An 18,301-nucleotide genomic window follows, 5' to 3' on the forward strand; every position below is an offset into this window, starting at 1 on the left:
TGATGACAACAAGGCTACGCTTGTTGTCATAGTAACAACGGGTATGTGTGCAGTGGGGTAGGCTGATTGGTCGTGGTGCTCGTGCTTCCTATCACTCAGAAGTTATGTAGCAAGTTAAGGTGACAACAACGTTGTCATGGACGTTTCCCAGTTGCTTTGAATGTTTAAAATCCTAGTGTAAGAACACTTGTAACGCCTCAAACGTTAAGATCCAACTTTCAAAACAAGTCCTTTTTGGCTAGCCACGGCAGTCACCTAGCTAGCTAGTTAGCCGTTTAGCTTTCTAGCACAGTACCTAATTTGTTTGTAAACAAGCTAGTTAGCTACCACATGTTCTTGTCAAAAAGTCAGAGTAGCTAGCAAGCAGCAAGATATGCCAAATATGTCTAAAAACCACTCGAGGGCAAAATCAGATTTGACTGTTCAGACAAAAGGTCACATGGCCAGGAATCAGGTGGTGTTTTGAAACTTTGCTTGAAATATCCGATTCCATGTTCTTTTTGCCTGGACAGACAGCATGAAAAATTAGAGATTCAAATAAGAAATGCAAATAAATAGAATTTGAGTCACTTCAAATTTGCAAATGTGAACAAGGCTTTAGACTCCATTATGCTAGTGACCATGTGCAGTGACCCAACCATAGTGAGTAGATAGTCATTCTACTGAGGGTAGAACTAACACTAGACACAAACACTCCTCTACCACACTGCTGACTAAGTTAACACTGAGTCACCATGAAATTACAACAACCACACCTAACTTATACATTCTTACTTGTGTAAAGTTAATTCTCTAAAGTAAAACCCCCCCCCCCCCCCCACTGCGTCGGTCTCCTACAAAGCTAGCAGGTATACGATCGGTAGTTAAAATGTACATTTATTGTAATCAAGGTAAGTTTTTTGGAATACATTTGTACATTCTTAACAAATGAACCCCTACAGTCAAGAACAATATTTCATTGCCAAAAGTATGTGGACACCTGCTCGTCAAACATCCATTTAATTTAATTATCCATTTAAGAATAAGGTTGTAACGTATCAAAATGTGGCAAAAGTCAAGGGGTCTGAATACTTTCTGAATGACACATACTGTTTTCATACTGTCAATATCTCTGTGTTTAGGATCCAAATAACTGACATACTGTGAGGCACTTTGACTTATTCAGGTGTTTCACAGGAACTGGATAATGACCAAGGGGATAATGAGGAACACCTGCGATGTGAAGGCCTTTAACCCGTTGAGTCAGACTGCTTCGACCACAATAAGCTCTAACACTTGCTGCCACATATCACAATAGAATAAGTGTTCATTCATTAATACACCTACACAACTGCCATATACCTCAATAGCTGCTTTTGGCACTGCACATTCATAGTTTGTCAACAGGAAGCAAAACAAAACGAAGAAGAGGACAGGAAATGCGAACAATACATTCTAACACACATGACATGCCTTTTACACATCTCCTGCTCCATACACAACAAGCCCAGATCTAATTATCTATGGGCCCAAAACCTTCAGCTTAGTTGAAAATGCACTTCAAAGCATGACCATGTAAGTAAAAATTTGACAAGTGGAAGTTGGGATTCGCCCCGGTGTGAAGACCACATTACCATACACCGGGTTCTGTTCTGACGGTCTTCACATGAGGCGTCTGTCTCATTGCCTGTCTGTGGCACGCTGCAGCTGGCCAAAGCATTGGTCTGGTGTTTCTTGAAGAGGAAGAAGAGGGTCAGCAAGCGGCTCACTTTCAACTTCCTCCCGTCCTTGTCCATCTCAACATTGCCTTGCCAACCTAGACCTCATCTCAGTCCCATCCCCCCCTACCTCTGAACAAAGTCCTCAATCTCATACCAGACTGGTAGACTGCCAGGTAAGATGAGGTGAAAGTTGTACTCTGTATGTAAAAGCTCTTAACTTTGTGTCCTGTCCTCTGCTAGCACAGAGCTTTGCCTACTGCTGAACTGAGAGAGATACACAGAGAGGGAGCGAGAGAGAGAGGCAGGAAGGAAGAGACCTGTGTGCAGAACCCACACAACTAGTGTGTGAAAGACAGACAGGACAACTTCCCTTCGGCTATGGCCAGGGTGGTGAGATGTGGGCAGGGTGGTGAGGTGTCACCTCCCTCACTGTCAACATTATGACCCAGATAGAGATACATCATATACATAATGACATTTGTAATGTCTTTATTCTTTTGGAACTTCTGTGAGTGTAAGGTTTATTGTCCATTTTTATTTCACTTTTGTACATTATCTAGTTCACTTGCTTTGTCAATGTTAACATATGTTTCCCATGCCAATAAATCCCCTTGAATTGAATAGAGAGAGACCTCTCTGTCTCCTTCGTTCTTGCGCTATAAAGAATGAGAGAGACGGGCCAGGACACAGGAATCCCTTACAGCCTATTTCCTGCCACCCCCATCTACCCCGTGTGTGAGGAGAGGAACTTCCACATCCCTACAAACACACTGTCACTCTATATAAATCAATCCACACTTCCTCTTAGCTTCACCGAACACTGTTCCACTCAGTCTCCATCGGCTTTCTAAGTCACTACTTCTTCTTCAAGCTCCTAAGATCCCATGTAACCTCCTATAGAGCTCTATTGCATGACTAGACCAGGATCAAAATATCTTGTACTGTACCACTTGTACCTAGGCCACCTTCAGTTGCCAAAAGTTGAACGTTGCAGATACAAATACCATGAATTGAGCCAACATGATTCCTTGGCCTACATGACAGAGGCATGTTTGTGAGATATATATATATATATCTGAATGTTCCAAAACGTATCCTGCTGATCGCACCCCTATTATCTTCACAGTATAATTTAGTCATTTAGCAGACACTTATCTAGACCGACAGAGTGTTTTCACCAGCTCGGTGATTCAGACCAGCGACTTTACGGTTACTGGCCAAATGTTCTTAACGGCTATGCTATCTGCTGTATGAACTCAGTCCTAACTCCATTTGTGATGTGATAAAGACAGGGAATGTAGGATAGGTTCCCAGGATGCAGAGCCTAGTCCCCGACTAAGAAATACTTTCAATGGAGAGCCATTGAAGCTTCAGGTGTCCATTTAAAGTCACATGATGATAACCCTAGAAGATCCACACAGATTTCAACCAGATGTTGAAAATAACATTTCTACAGCAAAGATGTATGAAAAAGTTGCCTTGTCAAATTCTGAAGCAAATGACTCAGACAGCTAAGGAGCCAGCCACAGCTAAGGGGACAGCCACAGCTAAGGGGCCAGCCACAGCTAAGGGGCCAGCCACAGCTAAGGGGCCAGCCACAGCTAAGGGGCCAGCCACAGCTAAGGGGCCAGCCACAGCTAAGGGGCCAGCCACAGCTAAGGGGCCAGCCACAGCTAAGGGGCCAGCCACAGCTAAGGGGCCAGCCACAGCTAAGGGGACAGCCACAGCTAAGGGGCCAGCCACAGCTAAGGGGACAGCCACAGCTAAGGGGACAGCCACAGCTAAGGGGCCAGCCACAGCTAAGGGGCCAGCCACAGCTAAGGGGCCAGCCACAGCTAAGGGGCCAGCCACAGCTAAGGGGACAGCCACAGCTAAGCAAATTATTCACAACATATTCTGACATTGTTGACACAATATTGATTTTAGCTCAGCAAGGCAAAGCATTTGAGGAAGAGAGTGTATTGACTTAACTGTGGATAAGGCCACTGAATGAGGAATAATCTTACCTTGGCAGTAATATTGGCAAAGTCCTTCTCTACCCAGGTAATATGGGACCTGTCCTGATTGGGAGGTGTTAGAGGGAGAAGGGTGTCAGGTTTGGCTGTGATTCACATGCAGTGTTCTATAGTAAAATGTAGGTTGTAGAGGATGCAGGGAGAAAAATATGATTTTTATGATGCTACCTTATGACATTGAGAGTAGAGGTCGACTGATTAATCGGAATGGCCGATTAATTAGGGTCGATTTCGAGTTTTCATAACAAATCGGAAATCAGTATTTTTGGACACCGATTTGGCAGATTTTTTTTACACCTTTATTTAACTAGGCAAGTCAGTTAAGAACACATTCTTATTTTCAATGACGGCATAGGAACGGTGGGTTAACTGCCTTGTTCAGGGGCAGAACGACAGATTTTTACCTTGTCAGCTCGGGGATTCAATCTTGTTACCTTACGGTTAACTAGTCCAACGCGCTAACCACCTGCTTTACATTGCACTCCACGAGGAGCCTGCCTGTTACGCGAATGCAGTAAGAAGCCAAGGTAAGTTGCTAGCTAGCATTAAACTTATAAAAAATGAATCATAATCACTAGTTAACTACAGATAGTTGATATTACTAGTTTACCTAGCGTGTCCTGCGTTGCATATAATCGATACGGTGCTCATTCGCGAAACAGGACTGTCGTTGCTCCAACGTGTACCTAACCATAAACATCAATGCCTTTTCTTAAAATCAATACACAAGTATATATTTTTAAACCTGCATATTTAGCTAAAATAAATCCAGGTTAGCAGGCAATATTAACCAGGTGAAATTGTGTCACTTCTCTTGTGTTCATTGCACCCAGAGTCAGGGTATATGCAGTTTGGGACGCCTGGCTCGTTGCAAACTAATTTGCCAGAATTTTACGCAATTATGACATAACATTGAAGGTTGTGCAATGTAACAGGAATATTTAGACTTATGGATGCCACCCGTTAGATAAAATACGGAACGGTTCCGTATTTCACTGAAAGAATAAACTTCTTGTTTTCGAGATGATCGTTTCCGGATTCAACCATATTAATTAATGACCTAAGGCTCGAATTTCTGTGTGTTATAATTAAGTCTATGATTTGATCGAGCAGTCTGAGCGGTGGTAGGCAGCAGCAGGCTCGTAAGCATTCATTCAAACAGGACTTTCGTGCGTTTTGCCAGGAGCTCTTCGCAATGCTTCAAGCATTGCGATGTTTATGACTTCAAGCCTATCAACTCCCGAGATTAGGCTGGTGTAACCGATGTGAAATGGCTAGCTAGTTAGTGGGGTGCGCGCTAATAGCGTTTCAAACGTCACTCGCTCTGAGACTTGGAGTAGTTGTTCCCCTTGCTCTGCATTGGTAACGCTGCTTCGAGGGTGGCTGTTGTCGATGTGTTCCTGGTTCGAGCCCAGGTAGTAGCGAGGAGAGGGATGGAAGCTATAATGTTACACTGGCAATACTAAAGTGCCTATAAGAACATTCAATAGTCAAAGGTATATGAAATACAAATCGTAGAGAGAGAAATAGTCCTATAATTCCTATAATAACTACAACCTAAAACTTCTTACCTGGGAATATTGAAGACTCATGTTAAAAGGAACCACCAGCTTCCATATGTTCTCATGTTCTGAGCAAGGAACTTAAACGTTAGCTTTCTTACATGGCACTTTTACTTTCTTCTCCAACACATTTGTTTTTGCATTATTTAAACCAAATGGAACATGTTTCATTATTTATTTGAGGCTAAATTGATTTTGATGTATTATATTAAAATAAGTGTCCATTCAGTATTGTTGTAATTGTCACTATTACAAATAAAATAAATCGTTTTAAAAAATCAGTATCGGCTTTTTTGGCCCTCCAATAATCGGTATCGGTGTTGAAAAATCATAAATCGGTCGACCTCAGGGACATCAGTAAAGGTATTATTTTGCAGCCCATTATTTTGATACTTGGGCTCTATAAATAGGCCACACACACACACAGCAGCAACTGTGTGTCCTGTCCACCCGGGCAGTCAGGATGGGTTGGTTGCCACACACACACAGATGACAGGACGCAGCTCTGCCCTCCCACACTTCACTTCCTGTTTCTCTGTTAACCCACAGAAAGAGACTGATGTCACCACTATCGCTCACTTCCTGGGGCTACATGACAATATTAAATACAGTGTGTTTAGAAAGTATTCAATCTCTGACTTATTGCACATTTTGTTGTGTTACAGCCTGAATTCTTCCCCCTCACCCCATAATGACAGTGAAAATATGATTAGACATTATTGCAAATGAAATACAGAAATCTAAATTACATAAATATCCACACCCCTTTGCTATGACACTACAAATTGAGCTCAGGTGCATCAAAATCCTTTGATCATCCTTGAGATGTTACTACAACTTGATTGGAGTCCACAGGTGACCAAGTCAATTGTTTGGACATGAATTATAAACACACCCATCTACATAAAGGTTCCACAGTTGACAATGCATGTCAGAGCAGAAACTATACCATGAAGCCCAAGGAACTGTCCATAGATCTCTGAGATAGAATTGTAATGAGACACAAATCAGAAAAGGGTATAAAACAATTTCTAGAGTTTTGAAAGTGTCCAAGAGTGCAGTGGTCTCCATCATTGGGAAATTTGAAAACATATGGAACTCCCCAGACTCTGCCTAAGTCTGGCCGTCCAACCAAACTCAGCAACCAGGCAAGAAGGACGTTGGTCAGGAAGGTGACCAAGAACCCAATGACCCAGATGTGAGAACTACAGAGTTCCTTGGCTGAGATGAGAGAACCTGCCAGAAGGACAACAGTCTCTACAGCACTTCACCAATCTGCACTTTAAGGGAGAGTGGCCAGACGGAAGCCACTTGAGAAAAAGGAACATGATAGCACGCTTGGAGTTTGCAGAAAGGCACATGAAAGACTGATACCAGGTAAAATATTGTGGTCTGTTGAGACAAATGTTACTCTTTGGCCTGAATGTAAAGCACTATGTCTGGAGAAAACCAGGCACACTATCCCTACCGTGAAGCATTGGTGGCAGCATCATGTTTTGGGGATGCTTTTCAGCAGCAGGGAGACTGGTAAGGATAGAAGTAGCAATGAAGCTAAATACAGGCAAATCCTTGATGAAGATTTATGTTCCAACAGGACAATGACCCCAAGCATACAGCCAAAGCAATGCTGGAATGGCTACAGAACAATAATGCGAAAGTCCTTCGAGTGGTCCAGCCAAAGCCCAGAATTGAACCTGTGGAAAATCTGTGGAAAGACTTGAAGATTGCTGCTCCCAATCTAACAGAGCTTGAGCATCTGACAGAAAATCCCCGAATTCAGATTAGTGTACAGACGCACATACACTCGACTTCAAATCTGTAATTGCCGCCAAAGGTGCTTCTACAAGGTATTGACTCATGGGTGTGAATACGTATGTAAATGAGATTTCTGTATTTCATTTTCAATACATTTGAAAAATAAATGTAAAACAGGTTCAGTTTGTCATTATGGGGTATTGTGTGTAGATGGGTAGAATACATGAAATTTTTTTTTTTTTTAATCAATTTTGAATTCAAGCTGTAACACAATGTGGAATAGGTCAAGGGGTATGAATACTTTGAAGGCACTGTATATTCCAATTCAGTAGAAGCCTTCATCCACAGTCATGTGTGCATACATTTTTCATACGGGTGGCCCCAGGAAAATCGAACCCACAATCCTTGCCGTTGCAAGCACCATGTTCTACCAACTGAGCCACACACACACATTCTACAGCTATCAGCGAGTATGGAAAACTGTTACAGTCGCTCTTCCAAGAAGCTGTAAATGAATGCAATTCACCCGCCAGCACACTCCATAGGATTTCACACGAGTGCTGACTCGCGGTAAAGACATTTCTTTGTGGAATTATGGAACAATGTGAATCGCCTCACAGAAAATGGAAAGTGAAGGGTAACTCCAAAACGCATACAAATACATAAATCACTTTTTTCTTTTTTACGGTTTGCCAACTAAAACTTTTTACTGTAGGGGTAATGTCTACACAGATAGTCTACATCGGACTAAAATAAACTATCCTTGGTTTGCCAGGCTTCTAATATCTCACACAGAGAGCTAGGTCGTGTTCCTCAGGGCTCCAGCATGTTGTAGCTAGCAAAACATTTCAAAACGTTGGAAATGAAAGAAGGAAAATGTGTTTCTTATTGAACTAGTGTAGATAGTACCTCCAAGTTCCTCTGTTTCAGAGCGTTCTCTTCCGTTTGGATACAGAACACAACGCTGGGGAATGCCACAATTCATTTTAAGTGAAGGTTTCAGTAGAGTCCAAGTTGACAGTACTCTGGCCTTCTTTCCTCTGTGACAGAGAAAACGAGTGGCTGGGGCTTGTCAGGAGACTACAGCCATAAAAAAGACACCACCGTGTGTTTCCTATCTCTCAGTTCTCCGAACCCACTGTCCTCACGGGGGGGACCCTTTTCGCTAGCCTCTAAAATACACCACACACACACACACACACACACACGTGTATACGCTGAAGACACACAGAGGGTCTGAGACTTGCCTTGGGTACGCGGAAACCTTGTTTGGTGCGAAATATGTGTCTCCACATCTTGTCGATCAGAGCTTCCCATGTCACACTGTCTCTGACTGACACGCTGTGACACTCAGAATGGGGCAGTACGCTCATCTCACACACAAATAGGGAAATGCCAAGAGCATGTACATGTTCACCCCCGGTAGAAGACTGAATGTTCAAGTCCGTCCCACAGGTGTAGTCAGGGGGGAGATTGCAGATTGCATGGCCGTGTACATTTGCAGCCATGAGAAGAAATACATTACATGGATGGCCAAAAGTACGTCAAAAATCTCATTCCAAAATCATGGGCATTAATATGGAGTTGATCCCCCCTTTGCTGCAATAACAGCCTCCACTCTTCTGGGAAGGCTTTCCACTAGATGATGGAAAATTGCTGTGGGGACTTGCTTCCATTCAGCCACAAGCGCATTAGTGAGGTCGGGCACTGATGTTGGGCGATAAGTCCTGGCTCGCAATCGGTGTTCCTATTCATCCCAAAGGTATTTGATGGGGTTGAAGTCAGAGCTCTGAAGGCCGGTTAAGTTCTTCCACACCAATCTTGACAAACCATTTCTGTGTGGACCTTGCTTTGTGCACAGGGGCATTGTCATGCTGAAACAGGAAAGGGCCTTCCCCAAACTGTTGCCGCAAAGTTAGAAGCACGCAATCGTCTAGAATGTCATTGTATGCTGTAGCATTAAGATTTCCCATCACTGGAACTAAGGGGCCCAAACCATGAAATTCAGCCCTAGACCATTATTCCTCCTCCACCAAACTTTACAGTTGGCAGGATACATTCAGACAGGTAGCGCTCTCCTTGCATCCGCCAAACCCATATTCGTCCGTCGGACTGCCAGATGGCAACCAGGAAGTAGAACATTCAATTAAATATAATTTTTGGAACATCCCTCAACCTACCTGAAACCAAATGCCACATGTCCTCCAACCCTACCCGAACCATGGAAAAACAGACCATTATTCCTCCACCAAACTTTACAGTTAGCACTATGCATTGGGACAGGTAGCGTTCTCATGGCAACCGCCAAACCCAGATTTGTCCATCGGACTGCCAGATGGTGAAGCGTGAGTCATCATCACTCCAGAGAACACATTTCTACTGCTCCAGAGTCCAATGGCAGCAAGCTTTACACCACTGCAGGCGACGCTTGGCAATGCGCATGGTGATCTTAGGCTTGTGCGCGGTCGCTCGGCCATGGAAACCCATTTCATGAAGCACCCGACGAACAGTTCTTGTGCTGATGTTGCTTCCAGAGGCAGTTTGAAACTCGGTAGAGGACAGACCATTTTTACAGGCTTCGCGCTCCAGCCCTCAGCGTTCCCGTTCAGTGAGCTTGTGTGGCCTGCCACTTCGCGGCTGAGCCGTTGCTGCTCCTAGACGTTTCCACATCACAATAACAGCCCTTACAGTTGACCAGGGCAGCTCTAGCTGGCCAGAATTTTGACACAATGACTTATGACGGTGCCATGTTGAAAGTCACTGAGCTCTTCAGTAAAGCCATTCTACTGCCAACATTTGTCTATGTAGATTGCATGGCTGTGTGCTCGATTTTATTCACCAGTCAGTAACGTGTGGCTGAAATAGCCGAATCCACTAATTTGAAGGGGAGTACACTCATATATATATATATATACACACAAAAGTATCACACACTTTCATTGTTTGCTTACACAAAAATGTACTCGCACAATACACACACACTGCTGTATCAGTGCCACTGAACAATTCCAGACAAGTCTACTTCAGACAAGTTGTGTGTTTAGGTTACTTACTCATTCAATGTCTCTACTGAATAAAGAGCAATAGTGGGAATGGCCAAAGAATCAGATGTAGAAAATGCTAAATCTATTTAGTTTTTTAGGACTACAAGCTGGCGATCTTCTCTGGTCATGATCCAGTACGCTAAATTCTGTTTCCTTCTGCAACGCAACGACAGGAAGGAGAGGAAGTGACTTGCATGCTGACAGGCTGGATGAAATACTGTTCTGAAATTGCACTTGCCTCCCATTGAGAGACACAAAATAGTATGAAGCGAAACATTTTTGTGAATACAGCCTCTCCGGCGGCTTTAATCTCCTTGAGATCGTGTGAGAGGGAATTGACTTCGTGTGAGAGGGAATGGACTTCGTGTGAGAGGGAACTGACTTCGTGTGAGAGGGAATTGTTTGAAACGGAATGACATAAGTATAGCACAAATATACTTCGTGTTAAACTAAAACAACCACTTCCACATGAAATAAAAAATATTTTAAAATCCTCTTAAAACACATTCCCTTTAAAAATCTGTGAAAATGGTCATTGTTTAATGGTAGTGAAAGAATTTTGCTTGAAATGTAGTGCTAAGGCTTTTGTCAAAGTCCGCAAGCAGCATAGAAAGCTTAGTTTCACCATTGTGGTGCACATATTGATGTAATGCTAAATAAACACCACGAGGGGGCAGTGTGGGTCTATTCTCTACAACAGAAACCAACTCCATAGAGAATAACCCCAGTAGAGACTAGAGGTGGAGCTGCTGCAGCCAAGAACACGGTCCTACTGTTCCAGCTCAACACAACAACATAGATGTAAGAGGCAGGGTGATATGGAGGCAGAGAAAGCGAGAGAACACAGGGGGAGGTGATAGCCCAGAGGAGAGAAAGGTGTGTGTGAGAGACAGTGAAAGGGAGATGGAACTAGATCTTTAAATAAAGTGAGAAATCGTTAGACACCAGACCAGGAAAGGAGAAGAAGATATGGAGGAGAGAGAAGAAAATGAAGAGCGGGATGAGAGACAAAGAAATGAGTCGAAGAGAAGGGAGGATGAGACGGTCCACTTGGGCCGTGTACCAGGTTGTCTTACAGACACCCTCTCAGTGCACCGGCTCGGTGCCCCACTCTCCTTCTCCCTCCTCCCTCCCTTCCCCCTCTGCCTCTGCCTCTGCCTCTGCCTCCCCCCGGAGTGTGTAGTAACTGTACAGCCTCACACATTGTGGATCTCATTGTTGAAACAAATACTGGACCCCAGCCCAGAGAGAGGTGGGAGGGAGGGAGAGGGAACAAGTGCTCAGTCCAAAACACTTCAGCTCACAGCCAAACTCCAGCCATGCCAAGCCAGAGGAGCATATCATATCCACTATGGAACTGAAATGTAGCACATCACTATCAGAAACTAGGTCTATCACCACCAACACTTCCAGACATTCATACAAACACACTTCACAGTAATGCTTTCACAGTTTTACTAATAGCAGCTCCTGCTGCCTGCACTAATATATATATCTATATCACACACAGTGTGCTGAATGCATATGGAGCTGCTACTGTATGGAGAGCACTTGTTGCCACGTCAATATGAACTCAACCGTGTGAAACGCTGTCAGATAGATTTGGCTCAGACGAGAATGAAAAAGCTTCAAAACAAACAATTCAGTGCTAAAAAAAAACCTGTTGACTCGCTAATGTTGAAAATGTAGCCAACTGATTCTGATTTCCTCACCCCTCCCCCACACACACGATTAGCTTACCTCACCTTAGGGTGTGTGGCCTCGTGATGTCATCGTAACAGTAGATTAGTGTAGCATCATTACAGAGGAGATAACCCTGGTCACTGTGAGGAGTTCCTTTCACACACAGTAGCGCCTGGGCCTTGTCGGCAGGCCAGGGTCCCCTGGCCCCATCATTCAGGTGATGAACAGAGGAATGCCCCCCCTCCCCGCTCTCTTTTTTCCTCTTTCTTCAAAGGAGACAGTGTTCAAGCAGAGGGGTTGTGTCTCTAGTTTTCTATCATCTCTCCCCGCCGCCAGTCCCAGCAGTAAGACACGACCCCCCCCCCCCCCCCAACGCCAGGCCCAGCAGTGAGACAATTCCCCCCCTCTCACCAGCCCCAGCAGTGAGATATTGACAGGTGGGTAAAGCAGCTGAGAAAAGAGGGGGGGGGGGGGGGGGGGGGGTCAGACAACTGTGTGTTCATGTGTGTGGATATGTTTAACTATATTTGTAGGGACCAGAAGTCCCCACAAGAATACTGAACAAACAAAAGTTTGACCAACCGGGTAAATCTTTGTTAGTCTCCACAAGGTCAAATGCTATTTCTAGGGGGTTAAGGTAGAATTAGGAGTTAGGCATAGTGGTAGGGTTTGGGAAAAACGGTTTTGATTGGTTAGAAATTGTCCCCCCCACAAGACCGTGTGTAGCACAGATTTGGAAGAATTCCATAGGTGGAGCTGGGTGAATCATCCTCAGGTGTAGAGTTACAATGACCTGCTGTTTCAGGTCTATTGCACCACCTGTGAAGAGGGAGAGTGATAAGGGGAGAGGAGGTAAAGGTTCGGCCTGAGGTGAGAGGGCGAGAGGGGGTAGAGGTTCGGGCTGAGAGGGGGTAGAGGTTCGGGCTGAGAGGGGGTAGAGGTTCGGGCTGAGAGGAGGTAGAGGTTCGGGCTGAGAGGAGGTAGAGGTTCGGGCTGAGGTGAGAGGGAGAGAGGAGGTAGAGGGGGATGTTCGGGCTGAGGTGAGAGGGAGAGAGGAGGTGGAGGGGGAGGTTCGGGCTGAGAGGGGGTAGAGGTTCGGGCTGAGAGGGGGTAGAGGTTCGGGCTGGTAGAGGGGGAGGTTCGGGCTGAGGTGAGAGAGGAGGTGGAGGTTCGGGCTGAGGTGAGAGTGCCTACAGTAGGAAGAAACGAGTCCAGAACAATATAAAACACCCTTTTAAAATCCCATAGGAAAAAAAAATAAAACTTCAACCAGGCGCGATCCCACACTTCCATGGAATAACAATAATACTGTATAACCCTGGGCACTTGTGGAGATCAGAGGATTTGATTGAAATAAACAATATGGTGAAACTTCCACCTAGCCTATCAGAGGGCAAAGTTAATCTATTACCATATTGCTGACACGTGTCAAATCCTCTCAGATCTCCACAGAGGGCGCATGGCTTAGGGGTCCATTTGGGATCGGGCCCAGTTGTACTCACCACAGACAACAGAACAATGCTATGCAAATGCTAGCAATAGTACCTTCAGTTAGCATAGGCTAACAGCTAGTTGGTACATGTCAATAGTGATGGAGCAAAAATTGCAAAGGCAGCAATTCGGCTACTAGCCATTAGCGTTACCTGCTTAAAATGCTGACGTGACTTGTAGTATTAGCGGAAGTAGTGGAATCAGTCATATTAATAATAGTAGCAGCGCTAGCAGGAATAGAGCAGTAACATTAGCCTAGAGGAAGAGCTGGTTGAAAACGGGGGGGGGGGGGGGGCATTAGGAGGGTGTAATGTCTGGAGTGGCGGGATGGGGTCGATGGGAGATGAGGATATCGTAATGTAAACAATGAGGTCATCACAAAGCGCAGCAGGGCTAAGGGCTGACTGCAGCGGAAATGTAGTGATGTTGTATATCAAGCACTACTATGGAATATGAACGTGACTCACAGCAGCCTGCAATTCTCTTCACACACACAACCTCCCATAGCCCACACACACACTTAGAAAACACTACTTCACATCCCCACTGCGGGGAAGAATCCAGACAAGCTGCTTTATACACTACAGGACCAAAAGTATGTGGACACCTGCTCATCAAACATCTCATTCCAAATCGTGGGTAATAATATGGAGTTGGTCCACCCTTTGCTGCTATAATAGCCTCCATTCTTTTGGGAAGGCTTTCCACTAGATGTTGGAACATTGCTGCTGGGACTTGCTTCCATTCACCCCCAAGAGCACTAGTGCACGGGGGCATTGTCATGCTGAAACAGGAAAGGGCATCCCCAAACTGTTGCCACAAAGTTGGAAGCACAGAATCATCTAGAATTTCATTGTATGCTGTAGCTTTAAGATTTCCCTTCACTGGAACTAAGGGGCCTAGCCCGAACCATACAAAACAACCCCAGATCATTATTCCTCCTCCACCAAACTTTACAGTTGGCACTATGCATAAGGGCAGGTAACGTCCTCCTTGCATCTGCCAAACCCAGATTCGTCCGTTGGACTGCCAGATGGTGAAGCGTGAGTCATCATCACTCCAGAGAACACGTTTCTACTGCTCCAGAGTCCAATGGCGGCAAGCTTTACACCACTGCAGCCGACACTTTGCATTGCGCTTGGTGATCTGAGGCTTGTGTGCGGCTGCTCGGCCATGGAAACCCATTTCATGAAGCTCCCAACAAACAGTTATTGTGCTGACGTTGCTTTCAGAGGCAGTTTGGAACTGTAGTGAGTGTTGCTAGGCGCTACAGCACTCAGCGGTTCGCATGTGTGGCCTACCACTTCCCGGCTGAGTCATTGTTGCTCTTAGACGTTTCCACTTTACAATAACAGCACTTATAGTTGATCGGGGCAGGTCTAGCAGGGCAGATATTTTATGACACTGCCATGACAGTGCCATGTTGAAAGTGAGCTCTGAGCTCTTCAGTAAGGCCATCCTACTGCCAATGTCTGTCTATGGAGATTGCATGACTGTGTACTTGACTTTATACACCTGTCAGCAACAGGTGTGGCTGAAATAGCCATATCCACTCATTTGAAGACATGTCCACATATTTTTGTATATATAGTGTACCAGACATCTCCCCTGTGGGGAAGACTCCAGACAAGCAGCTTTATACCAGAGTCAAATCCTTACAACCCTAATACAGTGTCTCTCCTCCCCACTCTTCAGATTCCAGTCAGCCTCAACATTAACATACAGACAACACTCTACCCGGTGCCTTCTCTCGAGCGGCGCAGCGGTCTAAGGCCCTGCATTGTAGTGCTAGAGGCGTCACTACAGACCCTGGTTCAATCCCGGGCTGTATCACAACCGGGAGTCCCATAGGGCGGCGCACAATTGGCACAGCGTCGTCCGCGTTAGGGGAGGATTTGGCCGTCATTGTAAATAAGAATTTGTTCTTAACTGACTTGCCTAGTTAAATAAAAGGTTAAATAAAACATTCAAAATGAACATGCAGACAGTACAACCATGTACCCATTGCCTTTCAACTCCCAGCTTAGTGGGAAGTTCCCTCCACACAGAAAATATTTAACCAGACAGCCATTCCACCTTTTCTTAAGTGATGCATGACATTCTCTGCCTGTCTGAGTCCCAAATGGCCACCTGATCACTGCCTTTTACCATAAGTAGTGCACTATATAGGGAATATGGAGCCATTTGGAACGCAAGCCATATGTAGTGTATACAGAAACATTCCATCTAGAGCTCCCTTATACCAAATACTACCTCACCCAGCTACACGCTCTCCCTCACCCAGCTACACGCTCTCCCTCACCCAGCTACACGCTCTCCCTCACCCAGCTACACGCTCTCCCTCACCCAGCTACACGCTCTCCCTCACCCAGCTACACGCTCTCCCTCACCCAGCTACACGCTCTCCCTCACCCAGCTACACGCTCTCCCTCACCCAGCTACACGCTCTCCCTCACCCAGCTACACGCTCTCCGTCACTCAGCTACACGCTCTCCGTCACTCAGCTACACGCTCCCCGTCACTCAGCTGGTAGTTCTCTCTCCTACAGCCGACACCTACAGCCGACACCTACAGCCGACACAATCAAATAGCAGCCTTTGGATAGCTCAATAGCTTGTAAATCCCATAGTAATGACTTGGTATAGATATGGCTGCAGTCCAGAGTGACTGACCCAGTTGAGAATACATTTGGATGTAGATAGTGTGTTTAGCCTTAGTTAAACGCCTCGCCGCCTACAACAGTGCTGCTGCCACGGCAACCCGGGTCAAAGGTTAGTGTACTGTGCTCCGGGCCACACCCTGGTGGTATAAATCTAAGACTGTTGAGAGAGAAAAAAAAACACAAGCGTTAAAGCACACATAGTGAGGACGGTAGAGAGTCGTAGACAATAGCTGAAGGGAAGAAACTTTGGCCAAGTCGGATTTCAAATGCATACGGCCTCCATTAAAAATAAAAGCAGCAACAACATACCCAACGTGAAGATGCTGAACAGAGGTCAGCTGCGCCAGACCACACGACAGGGGGGGGTTGAGTAGTAGTGGGCGTTGTGACCATGGCCCTCAAAGCATTGGGCTAAACCAGGCTGTCTGTCACTCAGAGCAGGCTGCACATTGCCTTCAGCTCAAAGCTGATATTTTAAGTAGAAATTGTGCACCAATATTGAATCTTAAAACTCTGTTATATTAAATGAATATACACACACACAAACACACACACACAATATGGAGAATTCTATAAAATCAGATTTTTATATGAATGAAGACATGCTATGTCCCTCTGTGCATACTGACTTCTAGGAAGATTTTAACCCACCTAACCCCAACATCTCTCCATGTTTTCACCATCATTGTAAAGCACAAGTTATTTTGTTGCTTTGACAAAGATGATTATTTTACGTCTATCCTTCATTTTAAAGTCAACCCTGTTAGGTGAACTGAACTTTAATATGGTGAAACTATTCCTTACATATTTTTTTTTTCTCTCCAAAAGAAACATTGAACATCTAATAGTTAAATCATAGTGGCTCTACTGTTTTTGGCCATTTTCTGGTGTTTTGTGGTGGAAAACTGAGCACATCAACCCTGTTACCTTTTGATACAGGCTAGAAATGTTGTAAAGAAATAAATATATACAAATGGTGAAGCTTGCATTCAATTGCGACTCACTGTTGCACACAACAAGCTTCAATTCCCCCTGTCACAAGGGAACTTACGGCTGATTTAAGAACAAAGTCAACCCTGTTACGTTCAACCGTTACTTTATTTGGCACTTACTATAGTATTTTTTATTTAACTAACCTCTTGAGATGGGAACACCTTTTTTTTAAACGAAGTTCCACTTTTTACACTTCTCAAAAAGGCACCGAATTGGTGGAACAACCCATCTACTGAGGATCAGAGAAAAATACCTAGCAGAGGTAGGCAGGTGGCCTAGGGGTTAGAGCGTTGGACTACTAACCGAAAGGTTGCAAGATCGAATCCCCGAGCTGACAAGGTAAAAATCTGTCGTTCTGCCCCTGAACAAAGCAGTTAACCCACTGTTCCTAGACCGTCATTGAAAATAAGAATGTTTTCTTAACTGACTTGCCTAGTTAAATGAAGGTAAAATTAAAAAAAAACAAGGCAGAGGCAGCGTCTAAAATTGCACCCTATTCCCTACATAGGACTCTGGTCAAAAGTAGTGCACTATATAGGGAATATGGTGCCATTCCGGAAGCAGTCAGAGACTGCCGAGAGTTAATAGCACCATATAGATGATACGTATAGATGACCTCAATGGGGAAAATGATTGAAAAGGAAAAACTCCACCCTGTCTCTACACATTGAAACTATGGCAACCGCTGGCCCTCTCTCACAACATTAGTTTTTGTCACACAGAGAAGCGGGTTCCTTTGCAGACTACAGTAGGAAAACGTTAGCTGATGGTGATAGATGAGAAAGTGTATCTAAATAGTGACAACTGTTAATTAGCCTTCTGTTTTAGAACCTCCGCCATCATACACACACTGATTAATGGAACCTCCTTTGGCTGGGCAGCGATACATCATTACAGTGTGTGTGCACGTGTGTGACAATTACAGTGATTCTGTAGATGAATGAGATAGGAAAAGCACCATGAAAACAGACTGGGGAGGATTTCTGTGAATGGGTACTGCAGTAGAGGGGGTGTACGTACACACACCTTTACCCTGTGGCACATGTCAAAAAGGTACTGTGTTGTGGTACCGAGGAAAAGCCGCAGTAACCATGACAACCAACCACAGGCTTCACTGATATGATGGAACCAGCAGACATTTCCATCTAACCTCACATACACAACAGAAAACATCAGGCTACATCTCAAATCCTCTGAATGAAGACGTAGCCTAGCGAGTACTGATTGTACAAATATAGTCCTGTTGATATGGGCCCAGACAAACAAATACAAACAGTTCCGTAAAAATAAATGCTTGACTAGTGTTTTTCCAATCTCACAAGACGGTGTGCAATCCGGGAAGGGCGATGAGATCTGCTGGTTGGATTGGTTTCTCTTGATTGCACTTGTATCCAAT

At 44.8% G+C, this 18,301-nt stretch overlaps 1 protein-coding gene across 5 annotated transcripts in view; it reads right to left on the reverse strand.

Moving 5' to 3' along the window:
* The window catches only part of LOC139553884 (ribosomal protein S6 kinase 2 alpha-like), a 78,902-nt gene that overhangs the window by 25,900 nt on the left and 34,701 nt on the right, over positions 1–18,301 (reverse strand). Inside the window, exons 1-2 of one of the 5 annotated variants that reach the window (XM_071366636.1) lie at positions 8,280–8,420; positions 3,707–3,760 (exon numbers count right to left, since the gene is read on the reverse strand). The exons of 1 other annotated variant lie outside the window; for it this stretch is intronic. In XM_071366636.1, the coding sequence (XP_071222737.1) occupies positions 3,707–3,760; positions 8,280–8,405 (180 nt within the window). In that variant the 5' untranslated portion in view covers positions 8,406–8,420. Of the gene's footprint in view, positions 1–1,613; positions 1,961–3,706; positions 3,761–8,279; positions 8,421–18,301 lie in introns of those variants that run through there. 3 more of the 5 variants (XM_071366638.1, XM_071366637.1, XM_071366639.1) reach the window with 3 other exon arrangements.

Source organism: Salvelinus alpinus, chromosome 25, assembly GCF_045679555.1.
Source record: "Salvelinus alpinus chromosome 25, SLU_Salpinus.1, whole genome shotgun sequence".
Lineage (NCBI taxonomy): Eukaryota > Metazoa > Chordata > Actinopteri > Salmoniformes > Salmonidae > Salvelinus > Salvelinus alpinus.